The sequence below is a fragment of the Erithacus rubecula genome (assembly GCF_903797595.1).
Source record: "Erithacus rubecula genome assembly, contig: scaffold_607_arrow_ctg1, whole genome shotgun sequence".
Classification (NCBI taxonomy): Eukaryota; Metazoa; Chordata; class Aves; order Passeriformes; family Muscicapidae; genus Erithacus; species Erithacus rubecula.
Window position 1 is genome coordinate 36132 of NW_027635731.1, and position 22878 is coordinate 59009.

Sequence of the window (22878 nt, forward strand, 5' to 3'; positions counted from 1 at the left end):
CTTTTCTTCAGGAAAAAATCCCATCCCTGAGGCAAATATCCATTTTCCAGAGGAAAACCCTCCTCCTGTGAGGAAAAAAAAATTAAATATTTTTGATAAAAATCCCTTTTTTCCCTGAGGTAACACGGTCCTCACACAGGGCCGGGTTCTAGATTGGGGCCTTGTTGAGCTGGGGCTTAGAACCGGCCTGGCAATACCGGGTTCTAGATCAGAGCCTTGTTGAGCTGAGTTTTAGAGCCGGCCTGGCAATACCGGGTTCTAGATCAGAGCCTTGTTGAGCTGAGTTTTAGAGCCGGCCTGGCAATACCGGGTTCTAGATTGGGGCCTTGTTTAGCTGGGGTTTAGAGCCAACCTGGCAATACCAGGTTCTAGATCGGGGATTTGTTGAGCTGAGTTTTAGATCTGGCCTGGCAATACCGGGTTCTAGATCGGAGCCTTGTTGAGCTGAGTTTTAGATCTGGCCTGGCAGTGCCGGGTTCTAGATCGGAGCCTTGTTGAGCTGGGTTTTAGAGCCGGCCCGGCAATACCGGGTTCTAGATCTGGGCCTTGTTGATCTGGGTTCTAGAGCCAGCCTGGCAGTGCCAGGTTCTAGGCCTGGCCAGGCACTCCCAGATTCTAGAGCGGGCCTGGCAGTGCTGGGTTCTAGATCCTGTATCACTGTGCCAGGTTCTGCTCTACCCCCCTGTTGTGGTGGGCTCTAAATCCCTGGTGCCTGGTTTAGATTTGGTATCGGCAAACTCGGTTTTAGATCCAGCCTGGCGGTGCCGGGTTCTAGATCAGGGCCTTGTTGAGCTGGTTTGTAGATCCGGCCTGGCGGTGCCGGGTTCTAGATCAGGGCCTTGTTGAGCCGGTTTGTAGATCCGGCCTGGCGGTGCCGGGTTCTAGATCGAGCCTCGCTGTGCTGGTTTGTAGATCCAGCCTGGTGGTGCTGGGTTCTAGATCCGGTATCGCTGTGCCGGGCTCTAGATCCCCAGTGCCGGGTTCTAGATCTGGTACAGCCAGGGTGGATTTTAGATCCGGCCTAGCTGTGCCGGGTTCTAGATCCGGTATCGCTGTGGCAGGGTCTAGATCCAGTCAATTCCCCCCCTCCCCGCAGTGTCAGGTTCTAGATCCCCATGCCGGGTTCTAGATCCAGCGCCCCCTAGTGTCGGGCTCTAGACCCCGCCCCAGCCCATCTCGTCCGCCAGCTCCTCCTCGGCCGGCGGCCGCAGCGGCTCCTCGTCGCTGTAGACGGTGGCGGCGCTGGCGGCGGGCGGGGGCGGGGCGCGCCGCCGCGTCAGCAGGTCGGCGGCCGCGCTCTCCATCTCGTCCATCGTCATGTCGCACGCGTCCGCGATCTCGCGCTTGGCCACGGCCACGAACTTGGGGTCGCGGGCGAACAGCCCGAGCCCCTCCGAGATCAGCACCTGATGGGGGGTGAGGGGGAGGAGCTGGTACCGGCACCGCGGGAGCGCCTGTGTCCCCCCCTGTCCCTGTCCCTGTCCTGAGTGCAGCCACCAGGCTGAGCCACGGGCTGTGCCCACTGTCCCCCACCCACTGTCAGCCGAGCGATGTCACCCCATGTCCCCCACTCACTGTCAGCCGAGCGATGTCACCCCGTGTCCCCCACTCACTGTCAGTCGAGCGATGTCACCCCGTGTCCCCCACTCACTGTCAGTCGAGCGATGTCACCCCATGTCCCCCCCACTCACTGTCAGCCGAGCGATGTCACCCTGTGTCCCCCCACCCACTGTCAGCCGAGCGATGTCACCCCCATGTCCCCCACTCACTGTCAGCTCAGCAATGTCACCCCCATGTCCCCCACTCACTGTCAGCCGAGCGATGTCACCCTGTGTCCCCCACCGTCAGCCGAGCGATGTCACCCCGTGTCCCCCACTCACTGTCAGTCGAGCAATGTCACCCCGTGTCCCCCACTCACTGTCAGCTGAGCAATGTCACCCCGTGTCCCCCTCAAATCCCCCCACTCGTGTCCCCTACTCATGTCCCCCATCAGGCTGTCAGCCAAGCAATGTCACCCCCATGTCCCCCACTCATTGTCATCCAAGCAATGCCACCCCGTGTCCCCGCGTCCCCGCACTCCTGTCCCCACTCACGGCCTCCACCAGGCTGTCGGCCGAGCCCCGTGCCAGCGCATCGCGGGGCCCGCAGGGGCGCAGCCGCAGCGGCGCGGGGGGGAACCAGCGGTTGAGGGGCGGCAGGCTGCCCCCCGGCCCCGCGGGCGGAGCGCCCTCCACCAGGATCAGCGGCGCGTACAGAACGTGCCCGCGGGCCGGGGCCGCCCAGGCCTGCGAGGAGCCGCCCAGGCGCCAGGTCTCGGAGCTGCCGTAGCCCTGGGGGTGGCAGGGGGTCAGTGAGGGGGTGACACTGTCACGGTGTCCCCCTGTCCGTCTGTCTGTCCCGCCTCCCGCGGTACCTGCGGGCGGGCGGGGCCCGGCGGGCCCGATGGGTTGTAGGTGCCCGGGATGGGCTCGTCGTCGCAGCTACCCTGGCGCCGCAGGCACTGGATGGTGAACGAGGGCTTCCGGCCTGGGGGGCAGCGGGGAGGGTCAGCCCCCGGCCAGGGACCCTCGGGGAACCGGGCAGGGTCAGCTCCGGGCCAGGGACCCTCCGGGAAACCGGGCAGGGTCAGCTCCGGGCCAGGGACCCTCGGGGAACCGGGGAGGCTCAGCCCCCGGCCAGGGACCCTCCGGGAAACCGGGCAGGGTCAGCCCCCGGCCAGGGACCCTCGGGGAACCGGGCAGGGTCAGCCCCCGGCCAGGGACCCTCCGGGAAACCGGGCAGGGTCAGCCCCCGACCAGGGACCCTCGGGGAACCGGGCAGGGTCAGCCCCCGGCCAGGGACCCTCCGGGAAACCGGGCAGGGTCAGCTCCGGGCCAGGGACCCTCGGGGAAACCGGGGAGGGTCAGTCCCGGCCAGGGACCCTCGGGGAAACCGGGAAGGGTCAGTCCCAGTCAGGGACCCTCGGGAAACCGGGCAGGGTCACCCACCATAGCCAGGGACCCTCGGGGAAATAGGGCAGGAGCCCCTTGGGCTACCGGGCAGAGTGACCCCCGGCTCTAGAAGCCCTGGGGGCACGGGGAGGGGTCCCCCCAAAGATCACGGACCCTTCCTGGGCTATTGCCGGACACCACCCGCCCCTGTCCCGGCCGTACCCGCGGGGGTCGGGGGCAGGAGCCGCCGCCGTTTCAGCTGCTGCCCCTCCCGAGCGCCGCTGCCCAGCGCGAAGTGCCGGGGGGGCAGCGGCAGCGACCCCCCCCGGGGCAGCTCCGCCTCCCAGCGCGGTGGTCCCGGGGCCCTGGGGGAGAACAAAGGGGGTCAGCCGGGGCAGGGGACACCCCCTGAGACCCCCTCAGGGACACCGGCACACACCCCGCCTCTCGGGGATGTCAGCCTGGCACGGGGACAGCGTCAGGGCTGACGGGACCCCCTCCCCAGCCGCAGGGACCCCCTCCCCAGCCGCAGGGACCCCCTCCCTGTGCCGTTCCCCCCCCAGGGGCTCGGGGTCGCGGTACCTGTCCCCGACCCAGCGGTGCCGGGGCGGTGCCGAGCTCTCCAGCTCCTCGTCGTGGCTGATGTCCCCCGCGTCCCCTCCCGGCTCCTCCACCTCCTCTCCGGGGGCTTCCTCGTCCTGCTCCCCCCCGTCGGAGCGCCGCCTGCGCACAGAGCCCTGAGCACCCCCCGGGAACCCCCCGCCCCGGGTCGGGGTGTCCCCAGCCCCCCCCCCGTACCTGCCGCCAGGGCGGGGGGCTCCCCCGTGGGAGGGGGGCGCGGGTTCCTCCGCCTCGGTGGGGGCGGGGCTGGGGGCGGTGGGCGGCTCCGAGAGCAGGGGGGAGCCGGGGGCGGAGCCGTACAGGGTCTCGGGGGCCTGCGGAGAGAGGCGGGGTCGGTGGGCGTGGCCACGGCACAGGTGGGGACAGGCGGTGTGGCCTTGGGGCAGGTGTGAATGGTGGGCGTGGCCATGGGACAGGTGTGGCTGTTTGGAGTGAGTTTGGGGCAGGTGTGAATGGTGGGCGTGGCCATGGGACAGGTGTGGACATTTGGGGTGCCTTTGGGGCAGGTGTGCCCGGTGGGCGTGGCCATAGGACAGGTATTGGGTGGACAGGGCCATGTGACAGGTGTGGGTGTGGCCAGTGGGCGTGGCCAGGGTGGGCGTGGCTCACGGCATAGGTGAGTGGCTCCTCCGCAGGGGCGTCCCCGCCCTCGTCCCCCTCCAGGTCACTCAGCGCCCGGCGCATCTCGGGGCCCAGCGCCTGCAGCGTCTGCAGCCCGGCCTGGGGGGGACACAGGCAGGTCAGGGGGGGTCACCTGGTGCCAGCCCCGCCCTCCCAGGCCCCGCCCAGGGGGAGGAGTCTCACCTGCAGCGCGCACTCATTGCTGGGGCCCGCGCTGGCGCCCAGCATCCCCCGCTCCTTCCGCCGCCGGAACTTGCGGAAATAGTCCTGGATCAGGAAGGTGGCGTAGAACTTTCCAACGGTGACCTCCTCCTCTGGGGACACAGAGGGTCAGGGGACAGCCAGGGCTGGGAGGGGACAGGGAGGGGACAGGGTGGGGACACGGCCCTGACGCACCCTCGGGCGGGGGGATGACCTCGTCCAGCAGCTTCGGCTTCGTCCTCTTCCAGATCTTCTTCACCACGGCCCGCAGCTCCTTGTTGGCCACATCCAGGTTCCCTGCAGGGAGGGGACACACAGCCATGGCTGTCACCCCCTGCTGTCCCTGTCACCCCCTGCTGTCCCTGTCACCCCCCCAGACCCTCCCAGCTCCCAACCTTCCGTCTTGATCTTGAGGGAGGTGCGGACCAGAGCGAAGAGCGTGGCGTTGAAGGTGACAGTCCCATCCGAGTTGAGGGGCATGTTCATGGCCACCAGGCGCTGGGTGAGGGACACAGGAGGGGGTGAATCAGGGTGGCTCCCCCCACCCCAGGAACACCCCAAATCCCCCCAGAACCCCCCAAACCTTGCAGGCCACGCGGTGTGGGCAGAGCTTCCCAAAGCCCAGCGGGGGCTGGATGCGGCGCAGCAGCGTCACCACGTCCAGGTGCTTGATGCGGCCCCTGGGGAGGGAGGAGGGGGACAGGGGGTCACAGTGCTCCAGACACCCACCCCCACCCCAGCTGGGGACAAGGGACAGTCACACACTTGGCTGCGGGGTCGTACTCGGACCACACGCGCTTGAACTCGTCCAGGTGGTGCGGGCCCAGGATGGACCAGTCGCGCGTCAGGTAGTCGAAGTTGTCCATGATGACAGCCACGAACAGGTTGATGATCTGGGGGGTCAGTGGGGTCAGGATGCTCGTGGGGGTCCTGAGGGGTGTGGGTCAGGCCCCTGGGGCACCCCCTGTCTCACCAGGAAGGCGCAGAGCATGAAGAAGCTGATGAAGTAGGCGATGGCGAAGTTGCTGCCGCAGGTGAATTCCTCCCCCGGGCCCGCGTCCGACTCGGGGTCGCAGCGCTTGCCCGGCAGGCTGGCCAGCATGATCTCCTGCCACGCCTCCCCCGTGGCACACCTGCACCCCAGGGGCACAGCTGAACACCTGGGGCACAGCTGAACACCTGGGGCACACCTGTACCCCTATGGGACAGACCTGTACACCTGGGACACACCTGTACCCCTATGGCACACACCTGCACCCCAGGGGCACAGCTGAACACCTGGGACACACCTGCACCCCAGGGGCACAGCTGAACACCTGGGGCACAGCTGTACCCCTATGGGACAGACCTGTACACCTGGGACACACCTGTACCCCTATGGGACAGACCTGCACCCCATGGGGCACAGCTGAACACCTGGGGCACAGCTGAACACCTGGGGCACACCTGTACCCCTATGGGACAGACCTGTACCCCTATGGGACACACCTGCACCCCAGGGGCACAGCTGAACACCTGGGGCACAGCTGTACCCCTATGGGACAGACCTGTACACCTGGGACACACCTGTACCCCTATGGGACACACCTGTACCCCTATGGGACACGCCTGCACCCCTATGGGACACACCTGCACCCCAGGGGCACAGCTGAACACCTGGGGCACAGCTGAACACCTGGGGCACACCTGTACCCCTATGGGACACACCTGCACCCCAGGGGGCACAGCTGAACACCTGGGGCACACCTGTACCCCTATGGGACAGACCTGTACCCCTGGGGCTCACCTGTACCCCTGTGGGACACACCTGTACCCCTATGGGACACAACTGCATACCTGGGGCTCACCTGCACCCCTATGGGACACACCTGTACCCCTGTACACCTGGGGCTCACATGTATCCCTGGGGCACACCTGTACCCTCACAGGACACACCTGTACACCTGGGACACACCTGTACCCCTATGGGACACACCTGTACCCCTGGGACACACCTGTACCCCTATGGGACACACCTGCACCCCAGAGGGCACAGCTGTACACCTGGGGCTCACATGTATCCCTGGAGCACACCTGTACCCTCACAGGACACACCTGTACACCTGGGACACACCTGTACCCCCATGGCACACACCTGTACCCCTGGGGCTCACCTGTACCCCTGGGGTTCATCTGTACCCCTATGGGACACACCTGAACCCCCATGGCACACACCTGTACCCCCATGGCACACCTCTACCCCATGGCACACACCTGTACACCTGGGACACACCTGTACCCCTATGGGATACACCTGTATCCCTGGGACAGAGCTGTACCCCTATGGGACACCCCTGGGACACACCTGTACCCCTATGGGGCACACCTGTACACCTGGGGCTCACCTGTACCCCTATGGCACACACCTGTACCCCTATGGAACACACCTGTACACCTGGGGCACACCTGTACACCTGAGGCACACCTGTACCCCTATGAGACACACCTGTACCCCTATGGCACACACCTGTACCCTTATGGCACACACCTGCACCCCAGAGGGCACAGCTGTACACCTGGGACACACCTGTACACCTGGGGCACACCTGTACCCCTATGGGACACACCTGTACCCCTATGGAACACACCTGTACCCCTGGGATACACCTGTACCCCTATGGCACACACCTGTACCCCTATGAGACACACCTGTACTCCTATGGGACACACCTGTACACCTGGGGCACACCTGTACCCCTATGGGACACACCTGTACCCCTATGAGACACACCTGTACCCCTGGGACACACCTGTACCCCTATGGGACACACCTGTACCCCCTGGGACACACCTGTACCCCTATGAGACACACCTGTACCCCTATCAGACACACCTGTACCCCTATGGGACACACCTGTACACCTGGGGCACACACTTGTACACCTGGGACAGACCTGTACACCTGAGACAGACCTGTACATCTGGGACACCTGCACCCCTGGGACACACCTGTACCCCCATGGCACACACCTGTACTCCTGGGGCACACCTGTACCCCCACAGGACACACCTGTACCCCTATGGGACACACCTGTACCCCTGGGGCAGATCTGTTATGCCTCTTCATGATTCACTGAGAGGAATCTCCAGAGTCCCATGGGGAGCCCAGAGCCCCTCAGGCCTTGCAGACACCCCAGAGCCCCCAGACCCCTCCAGACCCCCCCCCCAGAGCCCCCAGACCTCCCCAGACCCCCCAGACCCCTCCAGACCCCCCCCAGAGCCCCCAGACCCCTCCAGAGACCCCCAGAGCCCCCAGACCCCTCCAGGCCCCCCCCAGACCTCCCCAGAGACCCCCAGAGCCCCCAGACCCCTCCAGATTCCCCCCCCCAGAGCCCCCAGACCTCCCCAGAGCCCCCAGACCCCTCCAGACTCCCCCCCAGACCCCCAGCCCCACCTGAAGAGCAGCAGCACGGCCTGGGGGAAGGTCTGGAAGTTGTTGTTGCGGTTGATCTGGGTCCCGTCCTGCAGCGCCACCTTCCCGAAGGTCTGGGGGGCACAGAGAGGGTCTGGGTGGGCAGGGGCTGATGGGACACCACCCCTCACCCCCCCCCGGGACCCCTCACACCCCCCCGGGACCCCTCACACCCCCCTGAGACCCCTCACACCCCTCTGAGACCCCTCACACCCCCCTGAGACCCCTCACACCCCTCTGAGACCCCTCACATCCCCTCTTAGACCCCTCACACCCCCCTGAGACCCCTCACCCCCCCCGGGACCCCTCACACCCCTCTGAGACCCCTCACACCCCCCTGAGACCCATCACACCCCCCTGAGACCCCTCACACCCCCGGGACCCCTCACACCCCCCTGAGACCCATCACACCCCTCTGAGACCCCTCACACCCCTCTGAGACCCATCACACCCCCCTGAGACCCCTCACACCCCCCCGGGACCCCTCCCCCCCCCCCGGGACCCCTCACACCCCCCTGAGACCCATCACACCCCTGTGAGACCCCTCACACCCCTGTGAGACCCCTCACACCCCCGGGACCCCTCACACCCCCCTGAGACCCCTCACACCCCTGAGACCCCTCACACCCCCGGGACCCCTCACACCCCCCTGAGACCCCTCACACCCCCGGGACCCCTCACACCCCCCCGGGACCCCTCACACCCCCCTGAGACCCCTCACACCCCCTGAGACCCCTCACACCCCCGGGACCCCTCACACCCCCCTGAGACCCCTCACACCCCCCGGGACCCCTCACACCCCCCTGAGACCCCTCACACCCCTCTGAGACCCCTCACACCCCCGAGACCCCTCACACCCCCCTGAGACCCCTCACACCCCCCTGAGACCCCTCACACCCCCGGGACCCCTCACACCCTCTGAGACCCCTCACACCCCCGGGACCCCTCATACCCCCCTGAGACCCCTCACACCCCCCTGAGACCCCTCATCACACCCCTGAGACCCCTCACACCCCTCTGAGACCCCTCACACCCCCGGGACCCCTCACACACCCGGGACCCCTCACACCCCCCTGAGACCCCTCACACCCCCCTGAGACTCCTCACACCCCGGGACCCCTCACACCCCCCTGAGACCCCTCACACCCCCTGAGACCCCTCACACCCCCCTGAGACCCCTCACACCCCCGGGACCCCTCACACCCCTCTGAGACCCCTCACACCCCTCTGAGACCCCTCACACCCCCCTGAGACCCCTCTGAGACCCCTCTCACCCCCGGGACCCCTCACACCCCCCGGAACCCCTCACACCCCCGGGACCCCTCACACCCCTCTGAGACCCCTCTGAGACCCCTCACACCCCGGGACCCCTCACACCCCCGGGACCCCTCACACCCCGGGACCCCTCACCTGCATCCCGATGACGGCGTAGATGAAGAAGATCATGGCGATGAGCAGAGCGACGTAGGGCAGGGCCTGGGGACAGATCGAGGGTGAGGGGGAGCTGCCCCCCCATGCCCCCCCTCCCCTGTGTCCCCCCCATGTCCCCCCCACCCCACCTGGAAGGACTTGACGAAGGTCCAGAGCAGGGTGCGGATGCCCTCGCCCTTGGAGAGCAGCTTCACCAAGCGCATCACGCGGAAGAGCCGGAAAAAGGTGATGGAGATGCGGGAACTGTCCTCTGAGCTCTGCGGGGAAGGGGGGTCAGGGGCACCCCAAAAACCCTGCACAGCCCCCCCAGACATCCCCCAGTTGGGGACAACCCCCCGTACCTCACCAACGTGGCCCCCGTTCTGTGACAGGCAGATGGGATGATGGAGATGGAGATGATGGAAATGATGGAGATGGAATGTTGGAGATGATGGAGATGATGGAGATGATAAAGTTGGAATGATGGAGATGATGGAAATTATGGAGATGGAGATGATGGAATTGGAAATGATGGAGATGATGGAAATTATGGAGATGGAGATAATGGAAATGATGGAGATGATGGAGATGAAGATGGAATGTTGGAGATGATGGAGACAGACAGACGGACATGAGGACATGGACAGGAGGACATCCAGACATCCAGGACCACCCCAAAGCACAACCCTCCCCTGAGCCAGGGGACAGGAGGGTGACTCACGTTGACCTCGGTGACAGCGATGTCCACCACGCTGCCCACCACGATCAGGGCGTCAAAGGTGTTCCAGGCGTCACAGAAGTAATGCTGGGGGAGGGGGGTGGTGAGGACCCCTGTGCTGTCACCCCCCTTGTGTCACCCCCCTGTGCTGTGACCCCCCCATTGTGTCACCCCCCCAGTGCCACCCACCCCCCTGCCCTGTGTCACCCCTATGTGCCACCCCCCTGTGCTGTGTGACTCCCCCTGTAATGTCTTCTGTCCTGTGGCATCCCCATTCCCTTGTGTCACCCCCCTGTGCCACCCCCCTGTCCTGTGATCACCCCTTTATGTCACCCCTCAGTGTGACAGCTCCCCTTGTGCCACCCCTCTGCCCTGTGTCACCCCCTTGTGCCAACCCCCCACCCTGTGTCACCCCCTGTAACAGCCCCATTCCCTTGTGTCACCGCCCTGTGTCACCCCCCTGCCCTGTGCCACCCCTCCTGTGACACATCCCTGCCCCGTGTCACCCCCCTGCCCCGTGCCACCCCCAGTGCCACGCTGGGGCTCACCCGGGGTTTGAAGGCGATGATCTTGAGCACCATCTCCACGGTGAAGAGCCCCGTGAACACCATGTTCAGCAGATCCATCACGTAGTTGAAGGGCTTGGACTGCTCATAGTGCTGGGGGGGAGGGGGACACGGGGGTCTGGCACTGTCCCCTGAGCGACCCCCGTGTCCCCCCAGGTGTGCCCCACCTGCACGGCCAGGGCGATGGTGTTGAGCAGGATGAGGACGAACATGATGTACTCGAAGGCGGTGGAGTTGACCATGGCCCACACGCGGTACTGGGTGCGGTTCTTGGGGATGTAACGGCGCAGCGGCTGCGCCTTGAGCGCGTACTCCACACACTGGCGCTGGGGGGACAGGGACAGTGCCACCAGTGCCACCACTGCCACCACTGCCACACACTGCAACTCCACACACTGGCGCTGGGGGGACAGGGACAGGGAGGGGACAGTGCCACCACTGCCACCACTGCCACCACTGCCACACACTGCAACTCCACACACTGGCGCTGGGGGGACAGGGACAGTGCCACCAGTGCCACCAGTGCCACCACTGCCACCACTGCCACACACTGCAACTCCACACACTGCCGCTGGGGGGACAGGGACAGTGCCACCACTGCCACCACTGCCACCACTGCCACCACTGCAACTCCACACACTGGCGCTGGGGGGACAGGGACAGGGAGGGGACAGTGCCACCACTGCCACCACTGCCACACACTGCCACACACTGCCACACAGTGCAACTCCACACACTGGCGCTGGGGGGACAGGGACAGGGAGGGGACAGTGCCACCACTGCCACCACTGCCACACACTGCAACTCCACACACTGGCGCTGGGGGGAAAGGGACAGCTGGGGACAGTGCCATCACTGCCACCAGTGCCACACAGTGCCACCACTGCCACACAGTGCAACTCCACACACTGCTGCTGGGGGGACAGGGACAGGGAGGGGACAGTGCTACCACTGCCACACAGTGCCACACACTGCCACCACTGCCACACACTGCCGCTGGGGGGACAGGGAGGGGACAGTGCCACCAGTGCCACCGCTGCCACACAGTGCCACACACTGCCACCACTGCCACACACTGCAACTCCACACACTGGCGCTGGGGGGATAGGGAGGGGACAGTGCCACCAGTGCCACCACTGACACCACTGCCACCACTGCAAATCCACACACTGCCGCTGGGGGGACAGGGACAGTGCCACCAGTGACACCAGTGACACCACTGCAACTCCACACACTGCAACTCCACACACTGCAACTCCACACACTGGCGCTGGGGGGACAGGGACAGGGAAGGGACAGTGCCACCACTGCCACACAGTGCCATACAGTGCCACCAGTGCCACACACTGCAACTCCACATACTGCCGCTGTGGGGACAGGGACAGCTGGGGACAGTGCCACCACTGCCGCTGGGGGGACAGGGACAGCTGGGGACAGTGCCATCACTGCCACACACTGCCGCTGGGGGGACAGGGACAGCGTGGGGACATGGCCACCCCTCTGCCACCCTTCACACTGCCACTGTGGGGACACCACAGAGCCATGGGGACACGTCAGGGACACTGCAGAGCCAAGGGGGCACTGCAGAGCCATGGGGACATGGCAGGGACACCACAGAGCCATGTGGACACCACAGAGCCATGGGGACACTGCAGAGCCATGGGGACACCGCAGGGACACTGCAGAGCCATGGGGACACCACAGAGCCATGGGGACACCGCAGAGCCATGGGGACACCGCAGGGACACAGCAGGACACGGCAGAGCCATGGGGACACGGCAGGGTCCCCGCAGAGCCGCGTCCCCAGCCCACACCTGGTTCTTGTCCAGCTCGCAGTTGCGGTACTCGCTCTCGCCCTGCGCGCGGAAGGTGATGATGACGAAGCCCACGAAGATGTTCATCATGAAGAAGGCGATGACGATGATGTAGACGATGAAGAAGATGGAGATCTCCACACGGTAGTTGTAGATGGGCCCCTGGTTCTCGGCGTTGGCGTCGATGGCCTTGTACAGCAGCCTGAGGGAGGGGGGACACACGGTGCTGGGGTGTCCCCAGGGGGGTGGCAGTGTCCCCAGGGGAGTGGCAGTGTCCCCATGCCCGCCCCGGGACTCACGCGGGCCACCCCTCGAAGGTGGACACGGTGAACAGCGCCATCATCCCCGCCAGCACGTTGTCAAAGTTGAAGTCACTGTTGAGCCACAGGCGCTCCCGCACCGAGGGGTGGGACACGTCCCCGTCCTTGTACACCAGGAATGTCCCCCTGGGACAGGGACACGGGGACAGTGAGGGTGAGACCCCAACAGGACAGTGGCACCACCGAGGGGTGGGACACGTCCCCGTCCTTGTACACCAGGAATGTCTCCCTGGGACAGGGACAGGGGGACAGTGAGGGTGAGACCCCAACAGAACACTGCCACCACCGAGGGGTGGGACACGTCCCCGTCCTTGTACACCAGGAATGTCCCCCTGGGATGGGGACACGGGGACAGTGAGGGTGAGACCCCAATGGGACACAGCCACCAGCAGGGGTGTGGCACCATGGGGACACCTCAGGGGTGGGTGAGGGTCAGGATTGGAGGTGCAGGGACAGTTTGGGGTGTGGGGTCGTTTTTGGGGTGACACTCACTTGCACTCTCCTGGTGTGTGCTTGGCCTCGTCAGTGCAGCTGTAGAACTTGCCCTGGGGGGAGCAGGGGGTCAGGGGTGGGGACACTGCGGGGGAGTGGGGACCCCCTCAGGGGGGCAGGGACCCCTCAGGGGGGTGGGGACCCCTCAGGGGAGCGGGGACCCCTCAGGGGGGTGGGGACCCCCACCTTGAAGAGCTGCACCCCAATACAGGCGAACATGAACTGCAGCAGCGTGGTGACGATCATGATGTTCCCGATGGTGCGGATGGCCACGAACACGCACTGCACCACGTGCTGGGGACAGGACAGGACAGTGTCACCGGGGTGTGGGGACAGGACAGGACAGTGACAGTGTCACCGGGGTGTGGGGACAGGACAGTGTCACCAGGGCACGAGGACAGGCACAGGGACAGTGTCACTGGGACACAGGGACAGGGACAGTGTCACCGGGGCATGAGGACAGAGACAGGGACAGTGTCACTGGGACACAGGGACAGGGACAGTGTCACCAGGGCACGAGGACAGGGACAGTGTCACTGGGACACAGGGACAGGGACAGTGTCACCGGGGCATGAGGACAGGGACAGTGTCACTGGGACACAGGGACAGGGACAGTGTCACCAGGGCACGAGGACAGGGATAGTGTCACTGGGACACAGGGACAGGGACAGTGTCACCGGGGCATGAGGACAGGGACAGGGACAGTGTCACTGGGACACAGGGACAGGGACAGTGTCACCAGGGCACGAGGACAGGGACAGTGTCACTGGGACACAGGGACAGGGACAGTGGGGCATGGGACAAGTGGGTCACTGAGGCCCCTGTGTGTGGGGACACCTGTGACACTGCTGCCTTGGGACACTGGTGGCACAGGGACAATGGGGACCCCTGTGCCACCAACAGCGTGGCGTGCTGGGGGCTCCCAGTGCCACCAGTGCTCCCAGTGCCACCAGTGCAGTGTCCCTGCCCCCAGTGCTCCCAGTGCCACCAGAGAAGTGTCCCTGCCCCCAGTGCCACCAGTACAGTGTCCCTGTCCCCAGTGCTCCCAGTGCCACCAGTGCAGTGTCCCTGCCCCCAGTGCCACCAGTGCAGTGTCCCTGCCCCCAGTGCTCCCAGTGCCACCAGTGAAGTGTCCCTGCCCCCAGTGCTCCCAGTGCCACCAGTGCCACCAGTGCAGTGTCCCTGCCCCCAGTGCCACCAGAGCAGTGTCCCTGCTCCCAGTGCTCCCAGTGCCACCAGTGCCACCAGTGCCACCAGTGAAGTGTCCCTGCCCCCAGTGCCACCAGAGCAGTGTCCCTGCCCCCAGTGCTCCCAGTGCCACCAATGCAGTGTCCCTGCCCCCAGTGCCACCAGTGCAGTGTCCCTGCCCCCAGTGCTCCCAGTGCCACCAGTGCCACCAGTGAAGTGTCCCTGTCCCCAGTGCTCCCAGTGCCACCAGTGCCACCAGAGTAGTGTCCCTGCCCCCAGTGCTCCCAGTGCCACCAGAGCAGTGTCCCTGTCCCCAGTGCTCCCAGTGCCACCAGTACAGTGTCCCTGCCCCCAGTGCTCCCAGTGCCACCAGAGCAGTGTCCCTGCCCCCAGTGCCACCAGTGCAGTGTCCCTGCTCCCAGTGCTCCCAGTGCCACCAGTGCTCCCAATGCCTCCCAGTGCCACCAGTGCAGTGTCCCTGCCCCCAGTGCCACCAGTACAGTGTCCCTGCTCCCAGTGCTCCCAGTGCCACCAGTGCTCCCAGTGCCTCCCAGTGCCACCAGTGCAGTGTCCCTGCCCCCAGTGCCACCAGTACAGTGTCCCTGCCCCCAATGCTCCCAGTGCCACCAGTGCCCCCAGTGCCACCAGTACAGCGCCCCAGCCTCCAGCCCTCTGTGACCACTGCTCCCAGTGCCCTTTCCCAGTGCTCCCAGTGCTCCCAGTTGCCCACCTTGAGGCCCTTGGCCCTGTTGATGGCTCGCAGTGGCCTCAGGACCCGCAGGACCCGCAGGATCTTCACCACGGAGATGGCACTGGAGCTGCCACGGGACACACCAGTGCTCCCAGTTGCCCCCAGTGCTCCCAGTTGCTCCCAGTGCTGAGCCTGGCCCCTCCCAGTTCCCCCCAGAGACGCTCCCAGTGCTCCCAGTTGCCCCCAGTTGCCCGCAGTTCCCCCAGTTACCCCCAGTGCTCCCAGTTGCTCCCAGTGCTCCCAGTTCCCGAAGTTCCCCCAGTTCCCCCAGTGCCCCCAGTTGCCCCAGTTGCCCCCAGTTGCCCCAGCTGCCCCAGTTGCCCCAGTTGCCCCCAGTTGCCCCAGCTGCCCCAGTTGCCCCAGCTGCCCCAGTTTGCCCCCAGTGCCCCCAGCTGCCCCAGTTGCCCCAGCTGCCCCAGTTGCCCCCAGTTGCCCCAGTTGCCCCAGCTGCCCCAGTTGCCCCCAGTGCCCCCAGTTGCCCCAGTTGCCCCAGTTGCCCCCAGTTGCCCCAGTTGCCCCAGTTGCCCAGCTCACTGCATGCCGAAGGAGATGAGGGAGACGCCGACCACCAGCACGTCCAGGAGGTTGAACCAGTTGCGGAGGAAGGAGCCCTTGTGCAGGAACCCCCCGAACACCGTCATCTGTGGGGCAGACAGGGCACCCCAAATCATGGGGCACCCCAAACCATGGGGCACCCCAAATCCTGGGGCACCCCAAATCATGGGAGCACCCCAAACCATAGGGCACCCCAAACCATAGGGCACCCCAAACCATGGGGGCACCCCAAACCATGGGGCACCCCAAACCATGGGGGCACCCCAAACCCCGGGGGCACCCCAAACCCCAGGGGCACCCCAAACCATGGGGCACCCCAAATCATGGGGGCACCCCAAGTCATGGGGCACCCCAAACCCCACGGGCACCCCAAATCATGGGGCACCCCAAGTCATGGGGCACCCCAAACCATGGGGCTCCCCAAACCATGGTAGCACCCCAAACCATGGGGCTCCCCAAACCATGGGGGTACCCCAAATCCTGGGGGCACCCCAAACCCCACGGGCACCTCAAATCATAGGGGCACCCCAGACCCCACGGGCACCCCAAATCCTGGGGCACCCCAAACCCTGCGGGCACCCCAAACCCCACGGGCACCCCAAATCCTGGGGCACCCCAAACCCCATGGGCACCCCAAATCATGGGAACCCTCAACCCCAAATCCTGGAGACCCCCCCCAAAACCCTGTGAACCCCAAAGCCCCCCCGAGCCCCCCCACCTTGAGCAGGATCTCCACGGTGAAGATGGAGGTGAAGGCGTAGTCGAAGTAGCCCAGGATCTGCAGGGGGGTGGGGAGGGGGCAACGGGGTGACCCCAACACCCCCTGACACCCCCCAACCCCCCCCGACACCCCCTCAACCTCCTGGACCCCCCAAACACCCCCAGATTCTGCCCCAGCCCCCCCTTGCCCTTCCCACCCCCTCATTTCTGCCCCCCAACTCCGGGTGAGTCAATCCCGTGTTCTGCACGGTTATGGGGTGAATTACCCCCAGTTTCACCCAGTCCCCCCCAGTTTGCCCCAGCCCCTCCCAGTCCCGCCCAGTTCACAGTCCCTCCCAGTCCCTCCCAGTCCGCCCAGTATCCCACGTGGTTGCGGGGCGAGTGTGCCCGCACGGGATCCTCTGCGGCGAGGGAGATGCTGCTGAGGATGATGAAGACGAGGATGAGGTTGGTGAAGATGTGATGGTTGATCAGGGCGTGGCACTTGACCCGCAGCCTGCGGGAGCACACGTCACTCCCAGTGCTCCCAGTGCCCCCAGTGCCCCCAGTGCCCCCAGTGCTCCCAGTGCCCCCAGTGCTCCCAGTGTCCCCAGTGCTCCCAGTGCCCCTAGTGCTCCCAGTGCCCCCAGTGCTCCCAGTGCTCCCAGTGCTCCCAGTGCCCCCAGTGTCCCCAGTGCTCCCAGTGCCCCTAGTGCTCCCAGTGCCCCCAGTGCTCCCAGTGCTCCCAGTGCTCCCAGTGCCCCCAGTGTCCCCAGTGCTCCCAGTGCCCCCAGTGTCCCCAGTGCTCCCAGTGCTCCCAGTGCCCCCAGTGCTCCCAGTGTCCCCATATCCCCCAGTGCCCCCAGTGCTGCCAGTGCTGCCAGTGCCCCCAGTGCTCCCAGTCCCCCCAAGTCCCCCCAGTGCCCCCCAGTGTCCCCCAGTGCCCCCAGTGCCCCCAATGTCCCCAGTGCCCCCAGTGCTCCCAGTGCCCCCAGTGCCCCCAGTGTCCCCCAGTGCCCCCAGTGCCCCCAGTGCCCCAGTGCTCCCAGTGCCCCCAGTGCTCCCAGTGCCCCCAGCGCTCCCAGTCCCCCCAAGTCCCCCCAGTGCCCCCAGTGTCCCCCAGTGCCCCCAGTCCCCCCAGTGCCCCCAGTGTCCCCAGTGCTCCCAGTCCCCCCAGTGCCCCCAGTCCCCCCAGTGCCCCCAGTGCTCCCAGTGCTCCCAGTGCCCCCAGTGCCCCCAGTGCTCCCAGTCCCCCCAGTGCCCCCAGTCCCCCCAGTGCCCCCAGTGCTCCCAGTGGCACTCACGGGTTGGTGCTGCTCAGCACGAAGAAGGCGCTGCCCTCGGGGATCGGGGTCACTTTGGGTTTGGGCGCCTCCTCCAGGGACTCCAGCCGGGCCCTGCCCAGGCTGTCCCGCTCCGCCCCGGGCCCCGCCTCCCCTGCGGGGACCCCGTGGCACTGTCATTGTCACCTCCCCAGGGACCCCGTGGCACTGTCACCTCCCCTGGGACCCCGTGTCACCTCCCCAGGGACCCCGTGTCACTGTCACACCCCAGGGACCCCGTGTCATTGTCACTGTCACCTCCCCAGGGACCCCGTGTCACTGTCACCTCCCCTGGGACCCCGTGTCACCTCCCCAGGGACCCCGTGTCACTGTCACACCCCAGGGACCCCGTGTCATTGTCACTGTCACCTCCCCAGGGACCCCGTGGCATTGTCACCTCCCCTGGGGTCCGTGTCACCTCCCCAGGGACCCCGTGTCACTGTCACCTCCCCTGGGGTCCGTGTCACCTCCTCAGGGACCCTGTGTCACTGTTACTGTCACCTCCCCAGGGACCCCGTGTCACTGTCACCTCCCCTGGGGTCCGTGTCACCTCCACAGGGACCCCGTGTCACTGTCACCTCCCTAGGGACCCCGTGTCACTGTCACACCCCAGGGACCCCGTGGCACTGTCACACCCCAAGGAACCCCGTGTCACACCCCAGGGACCCTGTGTCACTGTCACACCCCAGGGACCCCATGTCACACCCCAGGGACCCCTTGTCCTGTCACTGTCACACCCCAGGGACCCCTTGTCCTGTCACTGTCACACCCCAGGGACCCCTTGTCCTGTCACTGTCACCTCCCCGGGCCCCTGCTGTTCACAGACTGTCCCACCCCCCTTCCAGAGACCCCCCACATCAGGGCACTGCCACCCCCAATGTCCCTAATGTCCCCAATGTCCCCAGTGTCCGGGTAGGTGACACTCACCCTCCTCCCCCTCTTCCTCCTCCTCCTCCTCTTCCTCCTGAGGCTGATCCCCCTCAACCTGGGGGGGGAGGGGGCGGGATGAGGGCTGAGCACACTTGGGGGGCCGGGAGGGACCCCCAGGACCCCCCAGGACCCCCCAGTCACTGTCACCCCCCGGGACCCCCCCTCACCTTCACAGCCACGTCCTGCCCCTCCGTCCCTCCTTCTGCCTCCCCCGCCTTGTCCCTGGAGAAAAGGGGGCTCAGCCGGGGGGTCCCGGGGGTCCCGGGGGCTGGGGACCCCCCCAGTCACCCCCAAAAAGGACCCCAGGGCTCCAGGCTCACTTTTTGTCCCCCCCAGAGTTGATGTTGTCACCGTCAGCCAGGTTGTCCACGGCGATGGCCAAGAAGACGTTGAGGAGGATGTCTGAGGGGAGGGGGGGCTCACCAGTGCTCCCAGTATCCGCCCAGTATCCTCCCAGTATCATCCCAGTATCCTCCCAGTATCCCCCGATGTCCTCCCAGTGCCCCCACTCCCCCCTTCTCATTCCAAACCTCACTCTGTCCCACCCCAGTGCCCCCAGTAACCCTGTGCTCCATTCCCAGTCTCTCCCAGTGCCCCCAGTCCCTCCCAGTGCTTCCAGTGCCCCACTGTTCCCAGTGTCCCCAGTGCCCCCAGTCCCTCTCAGTATCCCCAGTGCTCCCAGTATCCCCAGTTCCCCCATCGCTCACAGTTTCCCCATTCCCCCCAGTCCCCCCCAGTTCCTCCCAGTGCCTCCAGTCCCTTCCAGTACTCCCAGTATCCCCAGTGCCCCCTGTGCTCCCAGTATCCCCAGAATCCCCAATCCCTCCCAGTGGCCCCAGTATCCCCAGTCCTTCCCAGTGCTCCCAGTATCCCCAGTACCCCCATTCTCTCCCAGTATCCCCAGTGCCCCCATTCCCTCCCAGTATCCCCAGTATCCCCAGTGCCCCCAGTGCTCCCAGTCCCTCCCAGCACCCCCGTGCTCCCAGTATCCCCAGTGCCCCCTGTGCTCCCAGTATCCCCACTGCCCCAGTCCCTCCCAGTGCTCCCAGTCCCTCCCACTGCCCCCAGTATCCCCAATCCCTCCCAGAGCCCCCAGTGTCCCCAGTATCCCCAGTGCCCCCAGTATCCCCAGTCCCCCCAGTCCCCTCCCAGCCCCCCCAGTCCCTCCATTCCCCCCCAGTATCCCCAGTCTCCCCAGTCCCCCCATTCCCCCCAGTATCCCCAATCCCTCCCAGTCCCCCCCAGTCCCCCCAGTCCCCCCAGTTCCCCAGTCCCCCCAGTATCCCCAATCCCTCCCAGTCCCCCCCATTCCCCCCCAGTCCCCCCAGTCTCCCCAGTTCCCGCACAGTTGCCGCAGATGAAGAGGATGACGAAATAGACGCAGACGAGCATTCCCGGGAACACGGGCCCGCCGTAGGCCATGATCCCATCGTACATCACCGCGTTCCAGTCCTCGCCCGTCAGGATCTGCGGGGAGGGGCCAAACGGGCACCCCAAAAACGGGCACCCCAAAACTGTCAGGATCTGCGGGGAGGGGCCAAACGGGCACCCCAAAACCGGGCACCCCAAAAACGGGCACCCCAAAACTGTCAGGATGTGCGGGGAGGGGCCAAACGGGCACCCCAAAAACGGGCACCCCAAAACAGGGCACCCCAAAACTGTCAGGATGTGCGGGGAGGGGCCAAACGGGCACCCCAAAACCGGGCACCCCAAAACCGGGCACCCCAAAAACGGGCACCCCAAAAACGGGATACCCAAAAACGGGGCACCCCAAAAACCGGGCACCCCAAAAACGGGCACCCCAAAACAGGGCACCCCAAAAACGGGTACCCCAAAAATGGGCACCCCAAAACTGTCAGGATCTGCGGGGAGGGGCCAAACGGGCACCCCAAAAACGGGCACCCCAAAAACGGGCACCCCAAAACTGTCAGGATGTGCGGGGAGGGGCCAAACGGGCACCCCAAAACCGGGCACCCCAAAACAGGGAACCCCAAAACCGGGCACCCCAAAACCGGGAACCCCAAAACCGGGAACCCCAAAAACAGGGCACCCCAAAAACGGGCACCCCAAAAACGGGCACCCCAAAACAGGGCACCCCAAAAACGGGCACCCAAAAACGGGCACCCAAAAAACGGGTACCCCAAAAACGGGCACCCCAAAACTGTCAGGATGTGCGGGGAGGGGCCAAACGGGCACCCCAAAAACGGGCACCCCAAAAACGGGCACCCCAAAACTGTCAGGGTCTGAGTGAGGAGGGGGATCCCCAAAAACCGGGGCACCCCAAAACCCTCAGGGTGTGAGCGAGGTGGGGGGTCTCCAAACACCAGGGGCACCCCAAAATCATCAGGATCTGGGCGAGGAGGGGAGTCCCCAAAAACCAGGGCACCCCAAAACCCTCAGCGTCTGAGCAAGGTGGGGGTCCCCAAACATGGGGGGCACCCCAAAACCTCAGTGCCACCCCCCACCAGTGCTCCCAGTACATCGCTGCCTCCCAGTCCTGAGTGTGCAGCCTCACCCCAGGGGTTTGGGGTCACCTCATGACTTCAGACTCCCCTGTGAATTTTGGGGTCTCCCCACAGGTGTTGCCATTCCCCACATCTTTTAGGATCTCGCAGGAGTTTGCAATCTCCAAAAAAAATCCCCCATAATTTTGGGGTCTCCTCATAACTTCAGACTCCCCTGTGCACTTTGGGGTCTCCCCACAGCTTTAGAAGACTCAAGATCCCCCAAAGATGTTGAGATCCCTCACATCTTTTAGGATCTCCCGTGAATTTGGAATCTCAAAAAAAAACCCTCCATAATTTTGGGGTCTCCTCCTAACTTCAGCATCCCCCGTGCATTTTGGGGTCTCCCCACAACTCGCAGGGCTCCCAGGGACCCCCTGCAGGTTTTGGGGTCACCTCATAACTTCAGAATCCTCCATGAATTTTTGGGGTCTCCCTACAACTCCCAGAACCTCCCAGGATCGCCCTGCAGGTTTTGGGGTCACCTCATAACTTCAGCATCCCCTGTGCATTTTTGGGGTCTCCCCACAACTCCCAGGGCCCCCCTGCAGGTTTTGGGGTGCCCAGTTTGGGTACCTGGAAGACGGTGAGCAGCGCCTGCGGGAAGGTGTCGAAGGTGCTGCGCTTGGTCTGCGTCTCGTCGAAGCTGAAGCGGCCCCCGAAGAGCTGCATCCCCAGCAGGGCGAAGATGATGATGAAGAGGAAGAGCAGCAGCAGCAGGGAGGCGATGGATTTCATGGAGTTCAGCAGGGAACCCACCAGGTTACTCAGGGATGCCCAGTGGCTGCGGGAAACGGGGGTTACTGGGAGCACTGGGAGCACTGGGAGCACTGGGGAGGGATGGATGGATGAATGGATGGATGGATGGATGGACGGACGGTGCAGAGCCAACACCTGGAGGAACCAGCCCAAGGACTGGGGTTACTGGGAGCACTGGGGAGGGATGGATGCATGGATGGATGGTGCAGAGCCAACACCTGGTGAAGTTGGACCAGGGACTGGGGTTACTGGGAGCACTGGGAGCACTGGGAGCACTGGGAAGGGATGGATGGATGGATGGATGGATGGATGGATGGATGGATGGATGGATGGATGGATGGATGGATGGTGCAGAGCCAACACCTGGAGGAACCGGCCCAAGGACTGGGGTTACTGGGAACACTGGGAGCACTGGGAGCACTGGGAAGGGGCCGGTGCAGAGCCAACACCCAGTGCTGGGGGGTGTTGCAGTATTGGGGTGTCACCAGTTTGGGACATCACAGCATTTGGGCATCGCTGCTTTGGTGCTCAGGGTGCTGCGGGTTTGGAGTATTGGGGTGTTGGGATAGTGGGGTATTGGGACATTGGGGTGTTGGGACATTGGAGAGCCAGATTTTTGGGGTGTCCCAGTGTTGGGGTGTCCCACTATTGGGACATTGGCACATCCCAGTGTCGGGGTGTCCCCCTGTCACAGCATCGGGCTGTCAGGCCATGGCACTGTCCCAGTATTGGGGTGTCCCGCTGTCCCTCTGTGTCCCTTTATCCCTCTGTCACTGTGTCCCTTTGTCCCACTGTCTCTCTGTCCCTGTCCCTCTGTCCCTGTCCCACTGTCCCTCTGTCCCGCTGTGTCCCTCTATCCCGCTGTCCCTCTGTCCTGCAGTCTGTCTCTCTGTCCCTCTGTCCCTGTTCCGCTATCCCTGTCCCTCTGTCCCTCTGTCCTGCAGTCTCTCTGTCTCTCTGTCCCTGTCCCGCTGTCTCTCTGTCCCTCTGTCCCTCTGTCCCTCTGTCCTGCAGTCTCTCTGTCTC

At 65.0% G+C, this 22878-nt stretch overlaps 1 protein-coding gene across 1 annotated transcript; it reads right to left on the reverse strand.

Moving 5' to 3' along the window:
* Positions 1 to 1143: 1143 nt before the first annotated feature.
* On the reverse strand, positions 1144 to 21884 carry LOC306816457 (voltage-dependent L-type calcium channel subunit alpha-1F-like). Its single transcript, XM_079332900.1, has 33 exons — positions 21670 to 21884; positions 19936 to 20056; positions 18910 to 18991; positions 18757 to 18811; positions 18587 to 18644; positions 17642 to 17774; positions 16725 to 16854; positions 16357 to 16416; positions 15618 to 15724; positions 15063 to 15150; positions 13331 to 13438; positions 13145 to 13197; positions 12632 to 12778; positions 12333 to 12534; positions 10686 to 10844; positions 10501 to 10611; positions 9956 to 10039; positions 9384 to 9512; positions 9235 to 9300; positions 7807 to 7898; positions 5347 to 5506; positions 5139 to 5266; positions 4957 to 5053; positions 4769 to 4871; positions 4569 to 4670; positions 4356 to 4486; positions 4161 to 4271; positions 3729 to 3865; positions 3513 to 3653; positions 3153 to 3295; positions 2414 to 2526; positions 2094 to 2330; positions 1144 to 1406 (listed from the first exon to the last, which is right to left on the reverse strand). The coding sequence occupies exons 1-33, from the start codon at positions 21829 to 21831 to the stop codon at positions 1155 to 1157; spliced, it is 4002 nt and encodes a 1333-aa protein (XP_079189026.1). The 5' UTR covers positions 21832 to 21884; the 3' UTR covers positions 1144 to 1154.
* Between the last annotated feature and the right edge of the window lie 994 nt (positions 21885 to 22878).